The sequence below is a fragment of the Eumetopias jubatus genome, unplaced genomic scaffold (assembly GCF_037043125.1).
Source record: "Eumetopias jubatus isolate StellerSeaLion01/CBP00866 unplaced genomic scaffold, mEumJub1_p1.0 scaffold_8, whole genome shotgun sequence".
NCBI classification, from domain to species: Eukaryota; Metazoa; Chordata; class Mammalia; order Carnivora; family Otariidae; genus Eumetopias; species Eumetopias jubatus.
In genome coordinates, this window is record NW_028274814.1 from 34,199,998 (window position 1) to 34,222,232 (window position 22,235).

General features: G+C 50.9%; 1 protein-coding gene across 1 annotated transcript; it reads right to left on the reverse strand.

Annotated features, from left to right (window-relative positions):
* On the reverse strand, positions 1 to 22,235 carry GTPBP4 (GTP binding protein 4). The gene is made up of 17 exons (XM_028114689.2): positions 22,024 to 22,235; positions 19,008 to 19,178; positions 16,355 to 16,458; positions 16,134 to 16,270; positions 14,397 to 14,497; positions 12,260 to 12,352; positions 11,306 to 11,497; positions 11,159 to 11,224; positions 9,200 to 9,289; positions 8,347 to 8,457; positions 6,533 to 6,610; positions 6,207 to 6,258; positions 5,709 to 5,809; positions 4,427 to 4,624; positions 3,272 to 3,337; positions 1,193 to 1,336; positions 1 to 461 (listed from the first exon to the last, which is right to left on the reverse strand). Exons 1-17 carry the CDS (start codon positions 22,069 to 22,071, stop codon positions 309 to 311), a joined length of 1,905 nt encoding a protein of 634 aa, XP_027970490.1. The 5' UTR covers positions 22,072 to 22,235; the 3' UTR covers positions 1 to 308.

Here is a 22,235-nt window from a genome sequence, read left to right on the forward strand (position 1 = left end):
CATGAACCAAAGATCCCTCTTGCGAAAAGATTTTTCTCCATCAAAACACACATGATGTCCATCTTTCCGGTTCTGCAGATCTGAAGCGACCAGAACTCCCTAAATGCAGAACCCACCGTCCACTCGTAAGACCCGTACCGTGGGGCAGCGCTAACACCTTCCTGCACCCACACCCCCCGCCCGAGAGCAAGCAGCCAGAGCTTCAGGTGTCCTGTGGTTTACAGGCGGTGCCCCGATCCTGGGACCCCCCCACCAGACGAGGCTGGGCACCACCCCGACCAGCCAGACCGCTGCAGGTGCAGAAGCCACTACCGCCTGTCCTTTTTCCCGGCTTTCCTCTTTCCAGAGAGCAAGTGCTTGGGCTTCATATCGAATACGTGTCTGTCTGCTTCTCCTTTCTTCCCCAGGCGGTTCATCTTCCTCTGAGCATTCTTCATCATAGTCTTGGCTTTCTTCACCATCTGTAAAACACAAGAACACACAACACACGTGAGCTCCCGAGTTTCCACGTGCCTTGTCATGACCGGTTAGCAGTCTGTCTCCACGGTCCAGATCTCTTCTATGAGAAGCGCTGGCCAGTCTCAACAGCTGCAGCTTGCCCTGGGGCCCGGGGGCTGCAGAACTCAACCCTGTGCACACAAGGACGAGAAGAATGCTCTGTCTAGACAGATCCTGTGCCTACCAGGAGCCGGAAGATCAGGCCCATCGGCTGTAATTCCCTCTTAGACGAACAAGAAAACAGAGTCAGCCAATGAAACCGTACCGCTCACATCTGACAAGTGGCAATGCTGTGCTACTAAAATCCAGATTTCTAGAAGGAGATGGAAATCTCAGGCTTCCATCAAGTAAATGGTTTGCCAGTCTACAGACTTTCTCCTGTACCTGAACTTTCAAAATGCTGAAACTAACCATTTTTGTATTTAATAAAAAAGTTTCAATGAAAAAGACTGTATATATCCACTGTCTTTCCCAAAAGACTAACCACAACCGCTCCCTGCAGGGGCTCCAGCTCCAGGTTCTGAGCACAGCGCCCTAGGACACCATGCTTCCGTCCACCCACGAGAGGACACCGCTAGGACAAGGGTCCAGAATGCCGAGCTCGCCTCTCAGGGGGCACCAGCCCCACCTGTGGTCCCTACCCTCTGAACGACAGCTGCAGGGTGTGTCCTGAGCCCCTATCACAGAGACTAACCTTGACGTCCCGAAGGCCAGAGACATCCCGCGGAGTCCGAGAGCAGCTGCGGCTGTGGGCTACAGACGTGGGTGGGACAGAATCCTCCCGTTTCCTCTTCCTAGTAATGCTCCGGGACCTCCTGGCCTGGACTGCATAATGGGCCTGAAAAGCACGAATAGCAAATTCGGGGCTGGGGTCACACACACGAAATTATACTGACAAGGGGACAGGACACGCAAGAGTTTTGAAAGACATTACTGAAGGGCGCCTGGGTGGCTCAGTTGGTTAAGCGACTGCCTTCGGTTCAGGTCATGATCCTGGAGTCCTGGGATCGAGTCCTGCATCAGGCTCCCTGCTCAGCGAGGAGTCTGCTTCTCCCTCTGACCCTCCCGCCTCTCATGCTCTATCTCATTCTCTCTCTCTCAAATAAATAAATAAAATCGTTAAAAAAAAAAAGAAAGAAAGAAAGTCATTATTGAATACGCTAAAGCTCTTTTAACGTCACATTAGTTACTGGTCAAATATTCTTTTTCACTTAACACACTGCTTTACATTACAAATAGGATTTTTTTTTTTTTAAGGTTTTATTTATTTGACAGAGAGAGACACAGTGAGAGAAGGAACACAACCAGGGGGAGTGGGAGAGGGAGAAGCAGGCTTCCCGCAGAGCAGGGAGCCCAAAGCGGGGCTCCATCCCAGGACCCTGGAATCGTGACCTGAGCCGAAAGCAGACGCTTAACCGTGTGAGCCACCCAGGTCCCCCTAAGCAGCCGACTCTTGATTTTGGCTCAGGTCATGATCTCAGGGTCCTGAGATCAAGCTCAGCATGGGGTTCCGCATTTGGTGGGGAGTCTGCTTCAGATTCTCTCTCTCTGCCCTTCTCCCCACTCACACACACTCTCTCTACAATAAATAAAAACTTAATATATATATATATATATGCTACAGCATAATTCAAGAAAAAAAAATCAGAATTTCAATAGTTATCTGAAATACCTTTTAATAGCTGGGCCCCCAGGAAAACAGTTCTGAACTATTTACAGCCCAAGCTCCTCTCATGTTGAGACTAAATATACCCTCATATACCTATGTGGTCACTAAACTGATGCTAAGACGCTACATGAAGATTTCAGTCACCAAAATCAAAGTTCAAGTTAAAAATTAAAAAAAATAAGTTTACGTTTTGTCCTCTGACATTCTATTCCAACTTTATTTTTCCCAGACACAAATTATTTCTACTTTATTGTATATTACTTACACATCACCTTATATTCTGAGTTGACAGCAAATGAATTTTTAATTTTATCTTACTAAGTTAGCCACCATACATTACGTCACTAGTTTTTGACATACTGTTCATTGTTTGCATGACGGCAAATGAATTTTTAAACAACCACCCCAAGAAGCCTAGGATAAACTAAGACTCTTTTAGTCAAAAATTATCCTAAAAATGCTATACCACAATGGGAAATAAGCATGAAATACGAATACGGTTATAAATACATTTTAAAGAAAAAAAGAGAAGGATTAAAACCCTCTGTACAAAAAGCTGAACAAAAAGGTATAAACAGCATGTCAACCTAGATTATTTCTGTGTGCTGTAAAAACAGGTGATTTTTTTTTTCCTTTCTTGTTTTTGGTATTTTTCATATTTTCCCTTAACCTGGAATGGAAAATGATGTAGGCACAAATATGATAAAACACTGACAAAAAGAAAATAAAAAAAGAACAAAAACCCAAAAAACCCCAAACCCCACAAAGAAAAGCACACTGGGGCCACCCCACACTCAGGGCCACACGGAGTGTGCAAGGTGTCCCTCAAGTCTTCCTGCGTCAACAAGAACGGAGCCTGAAAACAGTCCCCGCACCATCAACAGGGGCCCTGGAGCCGAGTGCCCTGAGCCATCCCGAGGGGCCGCCGGACGGTGGCGGGAGAAGCACGTTCCACTCTTAGTCAGCACTTCCAAGCCGCTCCTCCACACACACTCCAAATTCTCCTTCCTTCTGTAACCAGCTCCGCCAGTCCCCGGGGTTTTTAAGAGCCTGGTGTCCTAAGACAGAGCTGTCCGTGTCCCAGGACCACGTCCACGCACTTACATTGTCTTTGTCATCCATGTCAACACCAAGACTGCGCATCTCATCCTCCAAGACTTTGCGCTGAACCTGAACACAGGGGAAAGGGATTTGAGCAAAATTACTTTGATGAATGTTTAGAAAAAAAAAATTCAAGGGAAAATGTGCCTTTTACAATGATGTACAGTACGTTTTTTCTAGGAATTAAATCTTTTAATGGAGCTCAGGTTCATATTTTTGGACAAGCATTAAAACCGTGGAAACCAGCATCTCCCAGGCAGTGGCCACGTGTAAGACGACCTACGCGTCATGTCCTCGGATTCTGCACGACTCTGCAGGGAAGTCTCTGCCTGAAGGGTCCCTGACACTGAGGTCACATGATGTGCCCCAAGATGCAAACTCCAGCCACAGCGTTCCTCCCAAACCCACTGAGCACCACGGGGGACACAGACAATGTCCAGTCTACCAAGAACCACTCATTTGCCATCTCATGAAAACAGTACTTCAGACACACTAAGGTCCACAGAGAGGCGTCTGGAACGTCAGTTTCCTTTCCTCTCCTGTCACATTTTAGCTGCCCTGCACGCCATCCTGTCTACCCCGTCCCGCGGTCTGAGGGTGCCCACAGGACCTGGCCTCACCTGCCGCCCTGATGAGCACACAGCAGGAGAGAAAACTACTACAAAGACGGGGCTGAGACCGGAAAGAATTCTATCATTTGACCAATCTGTGCCTAAAGTGTGACTCTCCCCATTCCAACCAGTCATAGGAGCCAAGAAATTGCCCGAGGATTTAAACTGGACTGGCTTAGGTTTCTGCAAAATTGCAGAAGAGGAGTCCTGACTCACAGAGAAATTAAAGAACAGGAACACGGTGACTAATGGCTTTTCTGCCACAAATCCCAAACCACAACCTTACTCTGTTCGACTGCAGAGGCTGACTCCAACAGTGCTGAACCTGGAAGTCACCGGGAAAGGGCACCATCAGCAGAATCCAGCAGACCAGAGCTCAACGCACCTCAAACGCCAGTATGTACCAACAAAACAGAGTATGTGCAATCCCACGGCCACAGCCACATTTTGGTTGAAATGTTGCATTTAGCAATGACTGTATGAGAAGCCGGCACCGCACAAGGCACCGCACAAGCCGGTCCTGGCGCTCTTGATACACAGAACTTGCCTTCTTAGCGGTCCGAGGCATCCTGGGGCCCTGTGTGTTCTTCTCCTTGGACTGCAGAATTTTCAGTTTCTTTTTTTCCCGAATTTGCTTCGCCAGCTGGCGGATCTCCCCCATCTCTTCGTCCTCACTGTCAGACTCGCTGTCATACTCCCCTGCTGCTGTCCTTAGCTCTTCCTCTTTTTCTAACTCTTCCAGTTTCTTAAAAAAGAATTGTCATTAAACGCAACAATGAAGAACTCTCAAGTGTAGCAATGTTCCTGTGGGAGCTCGGTTCCCCTCAGCCTTACAGGGGGCGATGAGCACCTGCGCCCGGTCCCGCCCAGGAACGCCAGAGAGCTCACCTCCCAGCACTGAGCCTACACGCCCCATGAGCTGTCCTGTGCTGTTTCTTTCTCTTTACCAACAATTACTGAAGACGTCAAGGTGAAAGAGCCCAGGCCTCACTCACTCCCCAACACTCCCCCTACCCCACACACACGAGAGCACCTCCTGCAGAAACACTAGAAACGTATTGGTGTGAGCAGATATGGGATTACAACAGCCCCTTTATCTGTTCTAGGGCCACCCCAGACACAAATGCCACTGCTGGTTACAGAGTTTATGGAAGACAAGCTACGGTCGCCTGGTTGGCTCAGTCGGCGGAGTGTGCGACTCCTGACTGCGGAATCCTGTGTTCAGGCCCCACGTCCGGCGTAGAGATTACTTAGAGGAGCCCATGAAGAGCTCCTGGGGCTGGCAGTGTGGGCCTCAGTGTGCGAATGGAGGGGCCTGCCCAGCAGAGCGGCCTGCACACTGAGAATGTAAATGAAGGGCAGCACTTGGGAAGGAGCAGGAAATGAGGGAGCATTGACAGGAACTACTCTGTATCTTTTCAGAAACCTTGACTGAGGAGAGAGGGGCGGGAGAGCAACTAATGGAGGACACAGGGTTTAAGAAAGGTTCTATTTTTTAAAGAGGAACCCACTAAGGAACAGCCAATAGGAGGAAGCCACCGCTAAGGAGAAAAGCTCCAGGAGACGAGAACAGGTCAGGTCGGAGGACAGGGAGCTCACGGCCCAGAGTCCACCTGCCCCACGAAGCAGTCCGTGGCTCAGAACAGAGAGGAAGGAGAGTCCTGGGGTCTCCAGGACCCTTGGTACAAGCAGGCTGCTGGTGAAGGGGTGGGGAGGCTCACGGTGTAGAAGGAATATGGGCGACAAGTCCAGGTAGGTCAACAGCTGTACCAGTACCTTCACAGTCACATAAGGAATAAAAATCACACAATTTAGCAAGAGACACAGACCTGCATGATGTCGGGATCAATATAATCAGCTACGTTATGGCCTTCCCAGATTTCAGGTATCTTATCGTGTTTCTCAGAGGAGTTCATCAGATCCCAGTACTCTAAAGTAGAAAAGAAAGGTTAAGTTTACTGTAGTTTTTTAATACCTTCAACCACATTTCTCCAGGAAAACAACAGAGCACTTGCACCGAACACCCCAGCAAAGAAACACATGCCCAAGGTCACACAGCGTCTCAGGACCTAGAGTGGGCCTAGAGTGGGAGGTGAAGGCAGGGGCAGGAGACCATCAGCAGCAGCGGCCTGCACCAGCACCCAAGCACCACACCAGCTAAACACCACCCTCCTGAAGCCCCCGAAACCACTTGCAAGAAGCCTCAAGTCCATCCACACACAACCTCATCCCTAAGAAAGATTAAGGCGCAGCTTCAGGGTGCACAGGCACTGAAGCCCCCCACCCCACCCCCCCGGCAGCTTCCTGACCCGGACATCAGCCCTTACTCTGAAGGTCCAAAACATAATCATCTCCCAGCTCCACTTCAAGGTCTCGTTCCTGCAACAAAGGGGCAGAGCACTCCCATCAGCTCTCGATGGCCTTCCAGGTGCACAAGTGCTGAGCCCCTCCTCGCCCCCAGGAGACGACCTCTCCTCCAACCCGCCAGCCCATCCGTGTAACGCCCGTGCAGCCCAGCTCCCATGTCCCGGGGGCCCCACCACTCATGTCCACACTCGCGGAGCCTGACAGCACAGGCCTGGATGCCCTCAGCATCACGCCCCGTGCCCGCCCCAGGCACACGTGGCCTTCTGCACCGCTGAAGCAGACCTACCCGTTTCCTCCTGGGCTCCCCAATGTCCATTCTCTTCCTGCGTGCCACCACTCCCTCAGGGATGAAAGGGGGCCTCTCCTGAGGGGACACCACCGGAAAGAGTTCCATGAAATGCCTTTCTGAACGCAAAAGGAACATAAAAGCGAAAAACCATAGGCACGCTCCCCCTCTGCAAAGCCAGACCAATTCCAAACCAGCAGATGACTGTGTGGGGGCGCAGGGCCAGCTGGGCAAGAAAACAGAAAGACTCCATAGCTGATCCAAAGCTTATTTTTTTTAAAGATTTTATTTATTTATTTAACAGAGAGAGAGAGAGCACAAGCAGGGGGAGGGCAGCAGGCAGAGGGAGAAGCAGACCCCCCTCTGAGCAGGGAGCCCGACGCAGGACTCCAAGATCATGACCTGAGCTGAAGGCAGACGCTTAACCAACTGAGCCACCCAGGTGTCCCTCCAAGGTTTATTTAGAAAAACTAAACAAGATTCTCGAGAAAAATTACGAACAAAAGAGCAACACAGAAGAAACAAAGCAGACAAAAGCAATCTAGACAAAAACCCAGTATACAGGAGAACTTAATGGAAAGATACAGGATTCGATCATCAGTTTTGAGATAAATGACAACATACGTGGGTAGCTGCCTACTTCCCAAGAACAAAACAAATGCAACACTGAGCAAAAACTTCTGTTCAAAACAGGTAAAATTTAAAAAATGAAACCATTCAAATATAGAAAAAAAATAGTCTTAAGGAATATTTTTGGAATGAATGGTAGGTCTTCCTATGCATGACCAATAGCTGCAAAAAAAATCAGTATTAGTTAATAGCATATATGTAAAAAATTAAGTACTAAATAGCATATTAAAAATGTGTAATCTGAGGCTGAAAAAGGAAACCCAAGTCAAAAAGCCAACCAAAGAACTAAAATAACAACAAAAAAAAAACCCTACAGAACATGAGTCTGATTTCCTTTACAAAAAAATTATACATTAAATGAGTAAAAGATAAATCACCTGAAGAACAGCCCAATAAGCTCATGAAAAAAAGCTTGCCTGACAGGGCACCTGGCCGGCTCAGTCAGTGCAGCACGCGACTCTTGATCTCAGGATTCTGAGTTCAAGCCCCATGTGTACAGATTACATAAAAATAAAATCTTTAAGAATAAAAGAATGCTCGCATGCGCTACTCATGAAGAAAATTCCAGCAATGGGACACTCTGCATCAAAGATCCGGGAAATGCACAGCATGACCCAGGAAGGGTGTCTAGAGGACGCTGACCTTCTCAACACCCTACTATAAAATTCACTCATGTATACATCTGCAATTAAAAGCAAAGACTTATAGATAAAGATGTGCAACTGAGCACTGTAACAGCAAGAAAACCAACAACAAAAATTTTTTCTTAAAGACTGATTTACTTGAGAGAGAGCGCACAAGTGGGAGGAACAGGGAGAGAGAGAGAGAGAGAATCTCAGAACCCCGCTGAGTGCTGACCACCCCCCACCCGGCCCTGGGGCCCGATCCCACGACCCTGAGGATCAGGACCTGAGCTGAAACCAAGAGTTAGGTGCTTAAGTGACTGCACCACCCAGGTGCCTCAGCACAGAAAAAATGTTAAGGAATGTTGATTCTATAAAAGTACGCTTACACACCAGAAAAACATTACTAAGCGCCCCTGGTGGAGTGAGCAGCAGACGGTACCTCTGCACTTTATACGTCAGGACACACATCGTTTTTACTCTGCGTGAGTGCGCACAGCACCCATGAGCCCCGAGTGAGGCAGGTGCTGGCTCGCAGGCTCTTGGGAAGGCCAACCTCACCTTGTCGTCTCTCTTGTTCGGCACAGCCAGATGCAGCCTGTTCAGCACCTCGTTCACTTTATTTCCTTTCATTTTGGTTTCAACTCGATGAGCCAGGAGCCTGTCACAAGCCTGAGGTGAGGAAACAGGGCCAGACTCACAACACACCCCGCCTTCTGCTCTGGAGGCGGGGGCTGGGACAGGAACCAGAGCCCCCCGCTCACCAGCAGACTGTGTTCCAAAGCTTTGGACCCCACTACATGCTTTTCCTCAGGAGTCACAGTGGCTGGTGCTGTCCTGCGGATCACCCCTCGGGGCAGACTGCACATTCAGGCAGGAGCAGGCACCCTTCCCAGGCCAGCCCAGGCTGGGACAGCACCCCGAGGCAACACTCCACGGCCCTTCCACGCCTGCCCCCCGCCACAAGCAACCCTCGTGCTGTGTCCCCAGCCAGGTCCACGGCCCCCCTCGGACTCTGACTGGAGCACCAGAGCTGAGTCAACCACAGCATCAAACCTGCCTTTCTTTCTATTTCACATAAAAACAACGTAAGTGATCAGAATCGCATGTGAAACCTAATGGGAAATGTCTCTCTCCATGCTCCTTTTGCTCCTTCGGCTTCTGCACAAGGTCGTGACAGGTCAGGAAGGACAGCAGGCGGTGGGAAAAGCGAAGCCACCGTGCCAGAGTCGGAGTGTCCCCTCAAGACCCACTTCAACTGGACGGGTGGGGACCAGGCTCACTGTGGTGCACATGCTTTCCCGCCCGGCCGCCTCGAGGGCTCCCTACCCACGACACCTGCAGAGAACGCTTCCTTCCCCACAGTGGACTCCTCTGACCACAAAGGCGACAAAGGGATGGATGAAGCACTGACCTCTGTTTTCACTTGAATAACCCCTTCCTCCGTCAGGGTGCTAGTCTCAACCACAGGAAATCCTGCAGCCTGCAAATCTGCAAATATTTTCTGGGAAGACAAAAGAAAAACGAAAGGGCCATTATTTATTTCCACCTCCCCACGAACAATTCTTACTGTTCTTCACACGGGTTCCATAAATGCTAGTTAGCACGTCCACGGTTCGTTTCTAAATTCTTCTAAAGGACATTTCCCCCAAATGCTGATCTTTCCCTACATTCTTCTGCAATTAAATACCCATTACCGGGAAGATCAAACCAGACTACAGAAGCAAACCAGAGGCTTCCTGGAACATTCTTCTGTAAGACATCATCTTCTAAAAACATCCAGCAACATCAAGCTACAGAATTTTTTTAGTATGTTTTCAACGCTCTTTTTAAAGAAAACATTTGGCCTCTACAACCTAAGAGAATTCCTTACAAAACAACACGGAAACACATAAATCACTCCGATTTGGAAGCAGGGGCTTCGTTTGTGCACCTCGTCACCAGCGCCCCCTCCTCCAGACACAGACGCCAACCCTGTGACGGGAAAGCTTGTCACAAACAAGGCCAGCACAATCACCTTGGGGTCCCACTTACCAGGGAGACTGCCCCCTCCCCCGCAAGAGCAGTAGTCTTGGGGACACCGTGGTCTGACTAGCCTCTGAGCTCACAGTGACCCCGTTCATCGCACATGAGACGGGCAACAAGCCAGAGTTCTGGGCACACGGCCACGCCATTGGGTTACCCCGGCAGCACCATCGCGATGGCATCCGCTGCCCACGTGCTTTCCAATTTTGTTCAATCCGCCTGTCGACGCTGCTAACGAAACACCCAGGGCTGCAGCTATTAGCACCAGCGAAGGCAGAACGGAGACCACATGCCCATCACAGCAGGCACACGGCAGGGCCTGGGCACGCCTGACCTCGGAGCCTGAGCAGCTGGCTCAGCCTAACATCTGGGCTTCGAAGCTTTACCCTTGTCTCCCCTCCAGTGCAAGCGCCTAAAAACCGGGATCACTTAGTAGGGACCTGGGTCCTCTCCAACCCAAGTGAATTCTCTAATGTCCGTGTGTACCTAATTAGTAACTGAACGAACGTGCTGCAGTGCCCGATATCCAGCATGGCTGTTTAAAAAGCCCTCCCTCTTCGCAAGTATGACATGTCCAACTACTACAAGACAGAGGCGCTGGGAAGGGATGGCACGCCACCCCTTGGAGACCCTCCATGTTGAGCTGGTCAGTGACATGCACTCCAGGAGATGGGGCCACAGCGAGGTTATTCTAGTGGCTGCTTCTCCAAGCTCCAGGGTAACCCACCCCGGGTGGGGGGCGCCTCCCAAGCTTTGACCCTGCGGGCCTGGGTGTGCCCAAGAGTCTGAGAACCTCTGCGCCAGTGTAAACCTTCTCCAGGGCTGCAGGGTGAGCTGTGTGGAGAGTGAGGGCTAACCACCCGACCCGCCTCTAGAAAATACAGCGAGCACTCTATACTCCCTGTCCTGGCAAGTTTACAGATGCTCCTCCTCCTTCACTCACTCACTCGACTCACTTCCCAAACTCATTTCCCCACAAGTCTGTGCAGCAGGTACATGACACCCCCGGAACCCTCCTCCCTACAGCCCTACTCTGCAGGTGCCGCTCAGTGCACCGGGGCTCCGAGGTCAAGGTGCTGTGTGTCCTCTAAGGCACCAAGGTTAAGACCTTCCGTGGGTTAAATGTGCCATCCTGCTGAACACACAGGTATTCCCACAGCCTTGAAGGCAGAGCAGAGGTCAGGAAAGGCCAGGTTTAGTCTGCCACCAATAAACCGCTGAGGATACTACCTCAACTTAGACTAAAAACATGGACTAGTATTGCTAAAATTCCTTCTAACCTCCGGTGGTATGAAATGAGATTTGGAATGAATAGGTAAGAAATACTCAAAACATTAAGGTGACTTACCTGATCATCTTCAGAAAGCTCAGCTATCCTCTTCACGTCGCATTTGTTTGCTACAACTATAAGAGGCTGGAACAGGGAAGACAACTAATGAAATGACCATCCTCACGGTGCAAGATATAAACCGAAAGTCCTGGCTCCCACTTGTACCTTGTTGATAAAGAGAGGTTTGATGTTCTGGAAGAGCTCCAGCTGCTCCTTCAGCCCGTGGCCACATTGCTCAGACAGGTCCATCACGTACAGAACCGCGGCGCGCAGGTGAGCCAGGGCTGTGATGGCCTGCATCTCAATGGTGTTCCGATCCTCCAAAGGGTGGTCCAAAATCCCCGGAGTGTCTACAACCTAATGGTCAGATGTGTTACTCGAGAGCACACATACCCACAAACCTCCTATCCAGCACATCCCGGAAGGGACTCAACACCCAAACCAGCCCTCAGAGAACCAGTACATAAAACGTAGATCTCCCAGCTGACCGTAACCAAATAGGCTTTAAATATGGAGACAGAATGGGGGATGAGTGGACCCCGCAGAGCTCACTGAAGAACTAGCCGATGACCTGGAGGAAAGGACTCCTCTTTCCCTTGTGATATATGCCAAACTGTGCCCAACGCGGTGCTTGAGCTCTGGAGCCAAACGTCAAGAGCCGCACGCTCTACTGATTGAGCCAGCCAGGGGCCCTGACACAGCAGAACAGAAGAGCAACTGGGAAACTCTCCCATGTGTTAGGAACAACCTCACCATTTATGAAAGGAAATTCTACTGTGGAAACTGCTCCATGCTTTTAAATGGCTAACGTCATCTGTAATGACATGGTCAGCAACACTACAAGGAGACTTGTTTCTCTGGAAGTACCACTGCTAACATAACACAGGCCACCCGCTGCCTCCCCCAGAACTGCCCTCAGGCAGCCCTCAGGCAGCCGGGGAGCTCAGGGGAGTTTTCTCTGCAGGGGCGTTCCTGGTGACCCTGAGAATCTCTCCCACCTCCTCGGAGTCTTTCCCTAAACACATTGGGAATTAGGGAGACACTCTAGTTCTTTAGCGATCCCCAAAATCAAACCCCGTTAACAACGAGAGCTCTATGCTTAAAGGTGGGAGCGCTCACCTGCCAACGCAGATACTTATAATCCATGTGCCCCACAAACAGAGACTTGGTCGTAAATGCATAGGGCTGGACATCCACATCGGCTCTCGTCACCTAAAACAAAACAATCATAACTCCAACAGTTACACAAGTTCCTTACCTTATTTCGTCTCAGAGGTCAGTGTGGCACCTACGGGTTATAGAGATGAATGATTTTGGCATTAAAACAAAACAAGACCGGCGCCTGGGTGGCTCAGTTGGTTAAGCGACTGCCTTCGGCTCAGGTCATGATCCTGGAGTCCCAGGATCGAGTCCCACATCAGGCTCCCTGCTCAGCGGGGAGTCTGCTTCTCCCTCTGACCCTCTTCCCTCTCATGCTCTCCATCTCTCATTCTCTCTCTCTCAAATAAATAAATAAAATCTTTAAAAAAAAAAAAAAAAAACAAGACCAAACAAGGAGAGACCTGGCATGATTACACTGCTGAGGACAGAAGCTGCTGCTCTCTGACAGACAGATTCTCCATCTACTTCCTCCCACCACCGGGCCAGGGCAGCAACAGTCCCCGTCAGCTATTAGGGAGGTGGGGGGCCGGTACTTGGAGAGTGTCTGTCAGCTTCTGCTCTGATCCACCCCAGCCCCAACAAACTTGCTGTACAGACAGAAACGCTCTGTACCTGCACGGCTGATATGGGGCCCACCAGCCACACATCTCCACCAACTCTCGACATGTGGTCAGTGCAACCAAGGGACTCAACTGTTTACTATTTCATTGTAAGGGATTAAGGGGCCACTGGCTCGCAAGCGTTCGAGCCATGAGCTCAGACACCGCAGAGCTTCAGCCTATCATGTCAGCACAACTTGGGGACAAAATAAAGACCTGCAAATAGGGTCAAAGTGGAAGGGTTCCTGGCAGCAACATTCACACCTATGTAACTGCTATTGTTTGGCACCTGAGCTCCTGTGGGTTATGAACTGATATTTTACGTTATTTATTTATGAACCGACCTTTTATTTTCTTTTAAAGATTTTATTTATTTATTTTAGAAAGAGCGTGTGCACACAAGAGCACAAGTGGGGGGGGGCAGAGGAAGAGAGAAAGAGAATCTCAAGCAGACCCCACAGTGAACAGGAGCCTGACGCGGGGCTCAATCTCACAACCGAGATCATGACCTGAGCAGAAATCAAGAGTCAGACCCTTAACCAACTGAGCCACCTCGGCGCCCCTTTTTAAATGCTGTTTCTACTCTGTTCAGGTCCCTGAAGCTCAGCTAAGTTGTCTTGAAGGACCAAGTTACTAAATAGGGTCGAGTCCCAATTAATAAACTCACTCAAGTAAAGAGCAACTCAGCCACTCCCCACAACGTGGACCAAATACTTCATGTGAGAAGTGTCCCATCAAGCAAGGTGACACCCACGAAATACCTCACGAAGTCCAATTCAGCAAGTGCCACCTGTCAGTCGGCACTAGCTCTCCTGGTGCTACCGCTCCCAGACTAGGCTCTCTGTGTAACAAACCCAAACTTGAATGTCTCGAATCCCGAACAAACTTATGGAACACGTACCAGAAAACACAATGTTTTCCGTAACAGCAACATAAATGTGGATTCAGACAGATGCAATCCTCCCCTCGAGTAAAGGGCTGCATACACCGAGGGTAGTACTGACTCAAGGACTCACTGGCCGGCCATCCTCCAACCCACAGGGACAGGACACAGCAGCCCTTGGGCCTCAGGTCCTTGGTCACTTGTTAACGCCAGACACAGACTATCCTTATTTATTTATTTTTTTTTGATTTTATTTATTTATTTGAGAGAGAGACAGAACACAGAGGCAGAGTGAGAAGCAGGCTTCCCGCGGAGCAGGGAGCCCGACGTGGGGCTCGACCCAGGACCCAGAGATCATGACCTGAGCCGAAGGCAGACGCTTAACTGACTGAGTGACCCAGGCATCCCTATTTTTTTTTTTAATTTTATGTATTTGGGGGGGGAGGGAGGGAGAGAGCACGCGCACAAGCAGGGGGAGAGGCAGAGAGGGAGAAGCAGGGTCCCCGCTGAGCAGGGAGCCCGACGTGAGACTAGATCCCAGGCCCCTGGGATTATGAGCTGAGCCGAGGCAAACGCTTCACTGACTGAACCACCCAAGCGTCCCCAAACTAACCTTATTGATGAAGCTGGACTTGCCAACATTCGGGTATCCACACAGGAGCAGGGTCCTGGTATTCGGATCAATAGTTGGCAGACGGGACAGATGCTGCCGCACTGTGAGAAGTTTACATTACATGTGCTTAATTTCATAAGAACAATGGAGAAAGTCAAACTTTACGATCTGCTTCACTTAGTGTACTCCTGGCCCATGGTTTTATTAACCCCATTCCAACATTTATAATGTGAGTTAACAGAAAAAATATGAATAGAAAAAGGATTAGCTGGAGACACACCACAGTACACAGAGTATTTCCCACATCTGGTTGTCCCTCCCCAGAATCACATGTCTAAGTGCCCAGACCACTCTTACTAAGTGAGATGATATACAGAAAGCAATTCTGAAGCAAACATGCATGCCACCGATTCCTGCCTAGGCCTTGGGCTACTTCCATGCAAAGACCACCTGCGTCATCTGCAAGGCACCGCACCATCACTAGACTATCCTCAAGATCAAACCAAACAGGGGCGCCTGGGGGGCTCAGTCGTTAAGCATCTGCCTTCGGCTCGGGTCATGGTCCCAGGGTCCTGGGATCAAGCCCCACATCGGGCTCCCTGCTCAGCGGGAAGCGTGCTTCTCCCTCCCCCACTCCTCCTGCTTGTGTTCCCTCTTTTGCTGTGTCTCTCTCTGTCAAATAAATAAATAAATCTTTTTTGGTTTGTTTTTAACAAAGATTTTATTTATTTGACAGAGAAAGACACAGTGCAAGTGGGAACACTAGCAGGGAGAAGGAGCAGGGAGCCCGATGCGGGGCTCGATCCCAGGACCCTGGGATCATGACCCGAGCCGAAGGCAGATGCTTAATGACTGAGCCACCCAGGCGCCCCTAAATAAATAAATCTTAAAAAAAAAAAAGATCAAACAAAACAGATCCTTGGAAGCGCTGTCAAAACAGTCAAGTTGGACAACTTGTTACAAATCATCTGCAAGATGAGGGGCGGGGGAAGAACAAAACACAATGACTTAAAAACATCTGTATCATAAAAATATACATAAAAAGGCATGTAACTGTTTCATTAGAGATACTACACTAATTCAGCACTGTCCTCTTAAACAATCATGTAATGAAACTGGAGTAGCAATTTCATGCTAACACACACTGCAAAGCTTTCCTTTTTTAAAGATTTATTTATTTGAGACAGTATACATGCATACACCAGACTGGGGAAGGGCAGACGGAAAGAATCTCAAGCAGACTCCCCACTCAGCACAGAGCCCAACAGGGGCTTGATCCCACAACCCTGAGTCATGACCTGAGCTGAAACCAAAAGTCAGACGCTTAACTGACTGAGCCACCCAGGCGCCCCATATTGCAATTTTTTGCAAAAAAAAAAAAAAAAAAAATTTTTTTTTTAAATCTATGTCAATAGGTTAAAACTATGGGTCATTTTATTTTTTTACATATTTCCTTGGTATTTTCCTGTGATTTATAATGTATGTGCCTTATGTATGAAATATGAAAAACAAATTCTCTTAATAGTACTAATAATTTATAAGCATTTTAACTGCCAGCTGCTTTTTCAATAGTAACTAGCCTGTCAGAAATTCTCATAGGCTAGATGGGGAAAAGTAATTTGACCCTGTTAAGTCTAAAATAAAAAAAAAAAAAATTCCAAAAATGAGTTCTTGACAAGAATCAAGTATCGTAACAGCACACACTAAACAGTGCTCTTGCTTATGTATTATAGGTACCTTGCTCCAAATATTCCAAACTCTGCTTCTGTCTCCTGATGATCGTGCACATCCGCCCGAGGGCCGCGCGTTTCAGCTGCTTGCAGCGGTACAGAGAGTCTCCGTACTTCATGAGCCGCACGTAATCCTTAGCCACACTTAAAGAAATAAAAACAAATATATGAGATGTTTCTCACTTTGGACAGTAATTTGAAAGATACTGTATTAAGAAAATACCTTACTTGTCCACTAAGTTTTTGGCAATATTTATTTGTCCTAGAGCCAACTTGTAATGATCCTTGTCATAGAGAATGTTCATCAAATCAGCATAAAATGGATGGATGTCCTAAAACAGAAACAAATTGGTCTTTCGGCACAGGTTTCTCGTCCTGCTGTATCAACAATACTTGCAGGATAATTTCCTAGGGAAATACACCCCACCTTTCCTCTCCTCAGACCCCCGCATCTTCTCCCCAGCGCTCTCTCCCGACTGATGACTGCTTAGTTCTCTAAGGAAACATCTAAGTGAGCTCAGGGCTCACTTCCGTCTGCCCACCTGGCCTGGGCCCAACACTGTGCCCCCTTCACCCCATCCACAAACCCAGCCAACTCTCCATTTGTGCACCAGACTCCTCCCCCACTTCTCAAGACCTGAATCCAGGCCTGCAAACATGCCGTCACCACCCCCCCCAAATCTAAAAGTCTGCAAGCCCCTCGAACCCACAACCCTTCTACTCCTTTGTTACCCTCTTGGCAAACATCATGAAGGAAGCCTCTTTTCTTCCCTTACACCCAAGTTAGTCAGGACTGTCTCCACCAGTCCATCAAAACAGCTCATGAGATCAGCCCCTCCCCAAACTCCTTTCATCTTTGCAGAGTTCTGCACGGCAGACAGCTGGGCACTCACGCTTCCTGATGCTTTCTATTCAACTGGCCTCCGGGACCATCTCTGCTCTTGCAGGCTCATGCTCCCACCCAACACTCAACATTAGGGTTCCCGGGAGCACTTTTCTCTCCACACTCACGTCCTGGGTGACCTGGCATGGATCTAAGTGCACAGACATCTTCAGGTCAGACCGCTCACAAAGCTCCAGACCACATGCACTTCTGTGTGATATCTCACCCACATTTTGATCAACGCATACAAACCTCCCCCCGTTCCCGCGTGGATGGATGGCCACTCCACTGTCCAAGGTGCTTTCGGGCCACACCTGCGCTGTGAGCAAACCCATTAGCTCTTCCTCCCCAGCACTCAACTCTTCACCACGGCCAGCTGCTTAACCCAGTGCACCAACCTTCCAGTGGCCTCCTACCCCACGGGCCGCTCATCCTCTACAAGCTAAGTCAAAGCTCGGCACGTCCCAGGCTCAACCTGGAAGGCTTAAGACAGAACTCAAGCCCTGCATGGCTCACCACCTCACTGCCCTCACGCCTCTGCTACAATCTCCCTGCTCTCCTTACTCATCTGACACACTGCAGATTTCCACACTTACCGTCCTTCCCTCACTAGACAAGCACAGGGCCTCTATGACTGCTGTGCTCCCGGGGCCTGAACAGAACTCGAGACACGTCAGTCATGCTGCGAATGCAGCTACCATAACCTCCTACTCTAAAATTCTTCTCAGACAGCTATCTCTAGTTTAAAAAATGCGGGAGGGAGGGGGCACCTGGGTGGCTCAGTCGGTTAAAAGCATCTGACTCTTGATTTCAGCTCAGGTCATGATCTCAGGGTTGTGGGATCAAGCTCCATATCCACACAGAGTGTGGAGCCTGCTTCAGATTCTCTCTCCCCCTCCCCAACCCCCTCAAAAAAAAAAAAAGGAATAGAATGTTCACAAATTTAAACTTCTACTGTATAAAAAAATAGCAAGGATGAAGAAAGATGAATCTTCTTACAAAGAACTACAAAAATCTGGTACTAATTAGTTCACAGCATTGTTTGCTCAGATCAGGTGTTTTCGAATATCACACCAGTTTCCAATAATCTCATTCTTCTGTTTCCTTCCAGGTAATTTCTAGGGTACCCACCCTTTCCCCAGAAACTATTCATGAGTTCAACTAGCCTCTACTTAGCACCTGTAGCATGCCTGCCTGCTAGCAGAAATCTCTACTCTTATTTTAAGCACATCTGTAATTGTTTAAATGAACTACTGTCACCTTACATAACTCTTGTCACATAAAAGAACTTTTCTCCTCTGCCTTAACCTAGCTTTACAGACTGTTTTGGGACAGTGGCAAATTTAGGTTCTCACCCTGTATGGCTGCCCCACCCCACATCCTTCACCACCTCAAATCACCTTGCAGCTGTGGGACCCTACACAGCGACCTCATAAGCAGGGCCTGCTCTCGCTTTCTACAGCTTCATCAACAGCAAACTCGACTATGCTGTCAGCGAAGATTTCAACTGTTTTGACTCAATGCACAAATCACAGCTCCCCCACACAATTTCTTCTCACTGACCATCACTGGCTGATGAAGTGACAGGATCACAAACAGTGGTGGACCTCAGGCCACTGATGTAATCTGAGGCCACAGGAAAAGGAACCTTGGAAAGAGGAAGGAGAGGAAGCCCACGTAAGCTGGTGAGCTGCCAGATTCAGAGCGCACAGCTTTGAGAGAGCTTGGGTGGGCACCTGAGGCCTCGAAGTGACAGAGAAAGCCTGAAGAGACAGCTCTGGGCCCTCTGACGTGGGGTTTGGCAGGGGGAAAGGAAGAATACTAAGGAATCAAAAACCCCGCGCTCTGTTCCCAGCTTTGCCACTAACTCACGAAGTCTGACAAGTGAATCATTTTGTTTCCTTCCTTATTTGTCAGATAAGTACACAAACTGGCTAGAAATACCAATTATCTAATGGCTTACATTTACATTACTATCTGTGTCCCCAAGTCACTTACATCCAATTTGGGGAAATCTGTTAGAATCTGTGAGAGTCTGTCATGGTAATTCTGTTGAGTAAATTTGACTTTCCTCATATAAAAATGTCTAATGCGATGGATTTGGTAATGTTTATGGATAACTGTTGGAGTCTTCCGTTGAGTCTTCGATAACGTCAGGTCAATAAAGTCCTGCAATTAAATAAAATAAGACACAGTACACCAAAAATGTCTACTTTTCATCCACTTACCTGAAACCCTCTCAAAAGACTAACAAAGGTGCCACATGTTTTCAACTACAAACACTTCCAACGAATCTTCAATCTTTTATATTCAACTCTGATCATGTTCATAGTTTCTGGCCTTTAACAAACACTTAGCAAATGGCTACCAAAATAAATTTTATCCCACACTTTCTTGATGTTACCTTAATTTCCAAACACCCAGGGCCCTCTGAAACTAATCAGGTAACTCAAACACAACTCAGAAAAAACATTAAAGAGAAAAAATCCTGCAATTTCAATTTGCAAATCTTTGACTTTGAAAGTATATAAAACAAGTACAACTAAAATCCACTGCTTATAATTTCCTAAGATGTGGAAAGTCACTGAGAATATAAACTCTTACTTGAACTGCCCAGTGGACGGGCGCCCACAACACTGTCAGTAACAGGAGGGACACAGACATCAAGCCTGGGGACCTGTACCCTCCCCCCATCTAAGGAATTCTATGAATCCTTAAGAGGCTCGTTCAAAAGCACCTGCTTCATAAAGTTTCTCCTGACCCCACCCCACCCCCGTCTTCTCTGGGGAGGATCCCAAGGTCTGCAGAAGGTCTCTAACCCAGAGGAAAGAACCCCAGCGCCGGAGGGGAGGGCCCTGACCTCTGAGGAAGGACCCTAATGCCTGCGGACGGACCCCAACGCCGGAGGGGAGGACCCTGACCTCTGAGGAAGGGCCCTAATGCCTGCGGACGGACCCCAACGCCGGAGGGGAGGACCCTAATGCCTGCGGACGACCCCAGCGCCGGAGGGGAGGGCCCTGACCTCTGAGGAAGGACCCTAATGCCTGCGGACGGACCCCAGCGCCGGAGGGGAGGGCCCTGACCTCTGAGGAAGGGCCCTAATGCCTGCGGACGGACCCCAGCGCCGGAGGGGAGGGCCCTAACCTCTGAGGAAGGACCCTAATGCCTGCGGACGGACCCCAGCGCCGGAGGGGAGGACCCTGACCTCTGAGGAAGGGCCCTAATGCCTGCGGACGGACCCCAACGCCGGAGGGGAGGACCCTAATGCCTGCGGACGACCCCAACGCCGGAGGAGAGGACCCTAATGCCTGCGGACGACCCCAACGCCGGAGGGGAGGGCCCTAATGCCTGCGGACGACCCCAGCGCCGGAGGGGAGGGCCCTGACCTCTGAGGAAGGGCCCTAATGCCTGCGGACGGACCCCAGCGCCGGAGGGGAGGACCCTGACCTCTGAGGAAGGACCCTAATGCCTGCGGACGACCCCAGCGCCGGAGGGGAGGACCCTAATGCCTGCGGACGACCCCAACGCCGGAGGGGAGGACTCTGACCTCTGAGGAAGGACCCTAATGCCTGCGGACGGACCCCAACGCCGGAGGGGAGGGCCCTAATGCCTGCGGACGGACCCCAGCGCCGGAGGGGAGGGCCCTAACCTCTGAGGAAGGACCCTAATGCCTGCGGACGGACCCCAACGCCGGAGGGGAGGGCCCTGACCTCTGAGGAAGGACCCTAATGCCTGCGGACGACCCCAACGCCGGAGGGGAGGGCCCTGACCTCTGAGGAAGGACCCTAATGCCTGCGGACGGACCCCAACGCCGGAGGGGAGGACCCTAATGCCTGCGGACGACCCCAACGCCGGAGGGGAGGACCCTAATGCCTGCGGACGGACCCCAGCGCCGGAGGGGAGGGCCCTAACCTCTGAGGAAGGACCCTAATGCCTGCGGACGGACCCCAGCGCCGGAGGGGAGGACCCTAATGCCTGCGGACGACCCCAACGCCGGAGGGGAGGGCCCTAATGCCTGCGGACGACCCCAACGCCGGAGGGGAGGACCCTAACCTCTGAGGAAGGACCCTAATGCCTGCGGACGGACCCCAGCGCCGGAGGGGAGGACCCTGACCTCTGAGAAAGGACCCTAATGCCTGCGGACGACCCCAGCGCCGGAGGGGAGGACCCTAATGCCTGCGGACGGACCCCAACGCCGGAGGGGAGGACCCTGACCTCTGAGGAAGGACCCTAATGCCTGCGGACGACCCCAGCGCCGGAGGGGAGGACCCTAATGCCTGCGGACGGACCCCAGCGCCGGAGGGGAGGACCCTAATGCCTGCGGACGACCCCAGCGCCGGAGGGGAGGACCCTAATGCCTGCGGACGGACCCCAGCGCCGGAGGGGAGGGCCCTAATGCCTGCGGACGACCCCAACGCCGGAGGGGAGGACCCTAACCTCTGAGGAAGGACCCTAATGCCTGCGGACGGACCCCAGCGCCGGAGGGGAGGGCCCTGACCTCTGAGGAAGGACCCTAATGCCTGCGGACGACCCCAGCGCCGGAGGGGAGGGCCCTGACCTCTGAGGAAGGACCCTAATGCCTGCGGACGGACCCCAGCGCCGGAGGGGAGGGCCCTGACCTCTGAGGAAGGACCCTAATGCCTGCGGACGACCCCAGCGCCGGAGGGGAGGACCCTAATGCCTGCGGACGACCCCAGCGCCGGAGGGGAGGACCCTAATGCCTGCGGACGACCCCAGCGCCGGAGGGGAGGACCCTGACCTCTGAGGAAGGACCCTAATGCCTGCGGACGGACCCCAGCGCCGGAGGGGAGGGCCCTAAGGCCTGAAGAAGGCCCCTCAGTGTCCGGGGGGAACCGCCAACCCTGGAAGGCCCTCATCTGGGGACGACGTGGCCTAAGAAGGGGCGTCCGCCGGAGGAGGCGACCCCTGTCCCACCCCAGAATTACAGGCTCGGGCTTTCCTGGAGACCCGGCAGGGGAGGGGCGGCTGCGGACAAGCCCTCGCGGCCGCCTACCTTGGCGGACGGCACCACCGTGATCTTCTTGAAGTTGTAGCGCGCCATGCCGGCGACCCGCCACGAGGGACAGGGAGCCGCGGACGTGCGGGCGGGACTTCCGCTGGCCGCGCGTCACTTCCGGGTGCTCCCTGCGTCCCCAGGCACGGCTTCCGTGTCTCACGGCGCCCCCGTCCGGCCGGAGGTCCCCCGCGGAGGAGGTCGCTGGGACC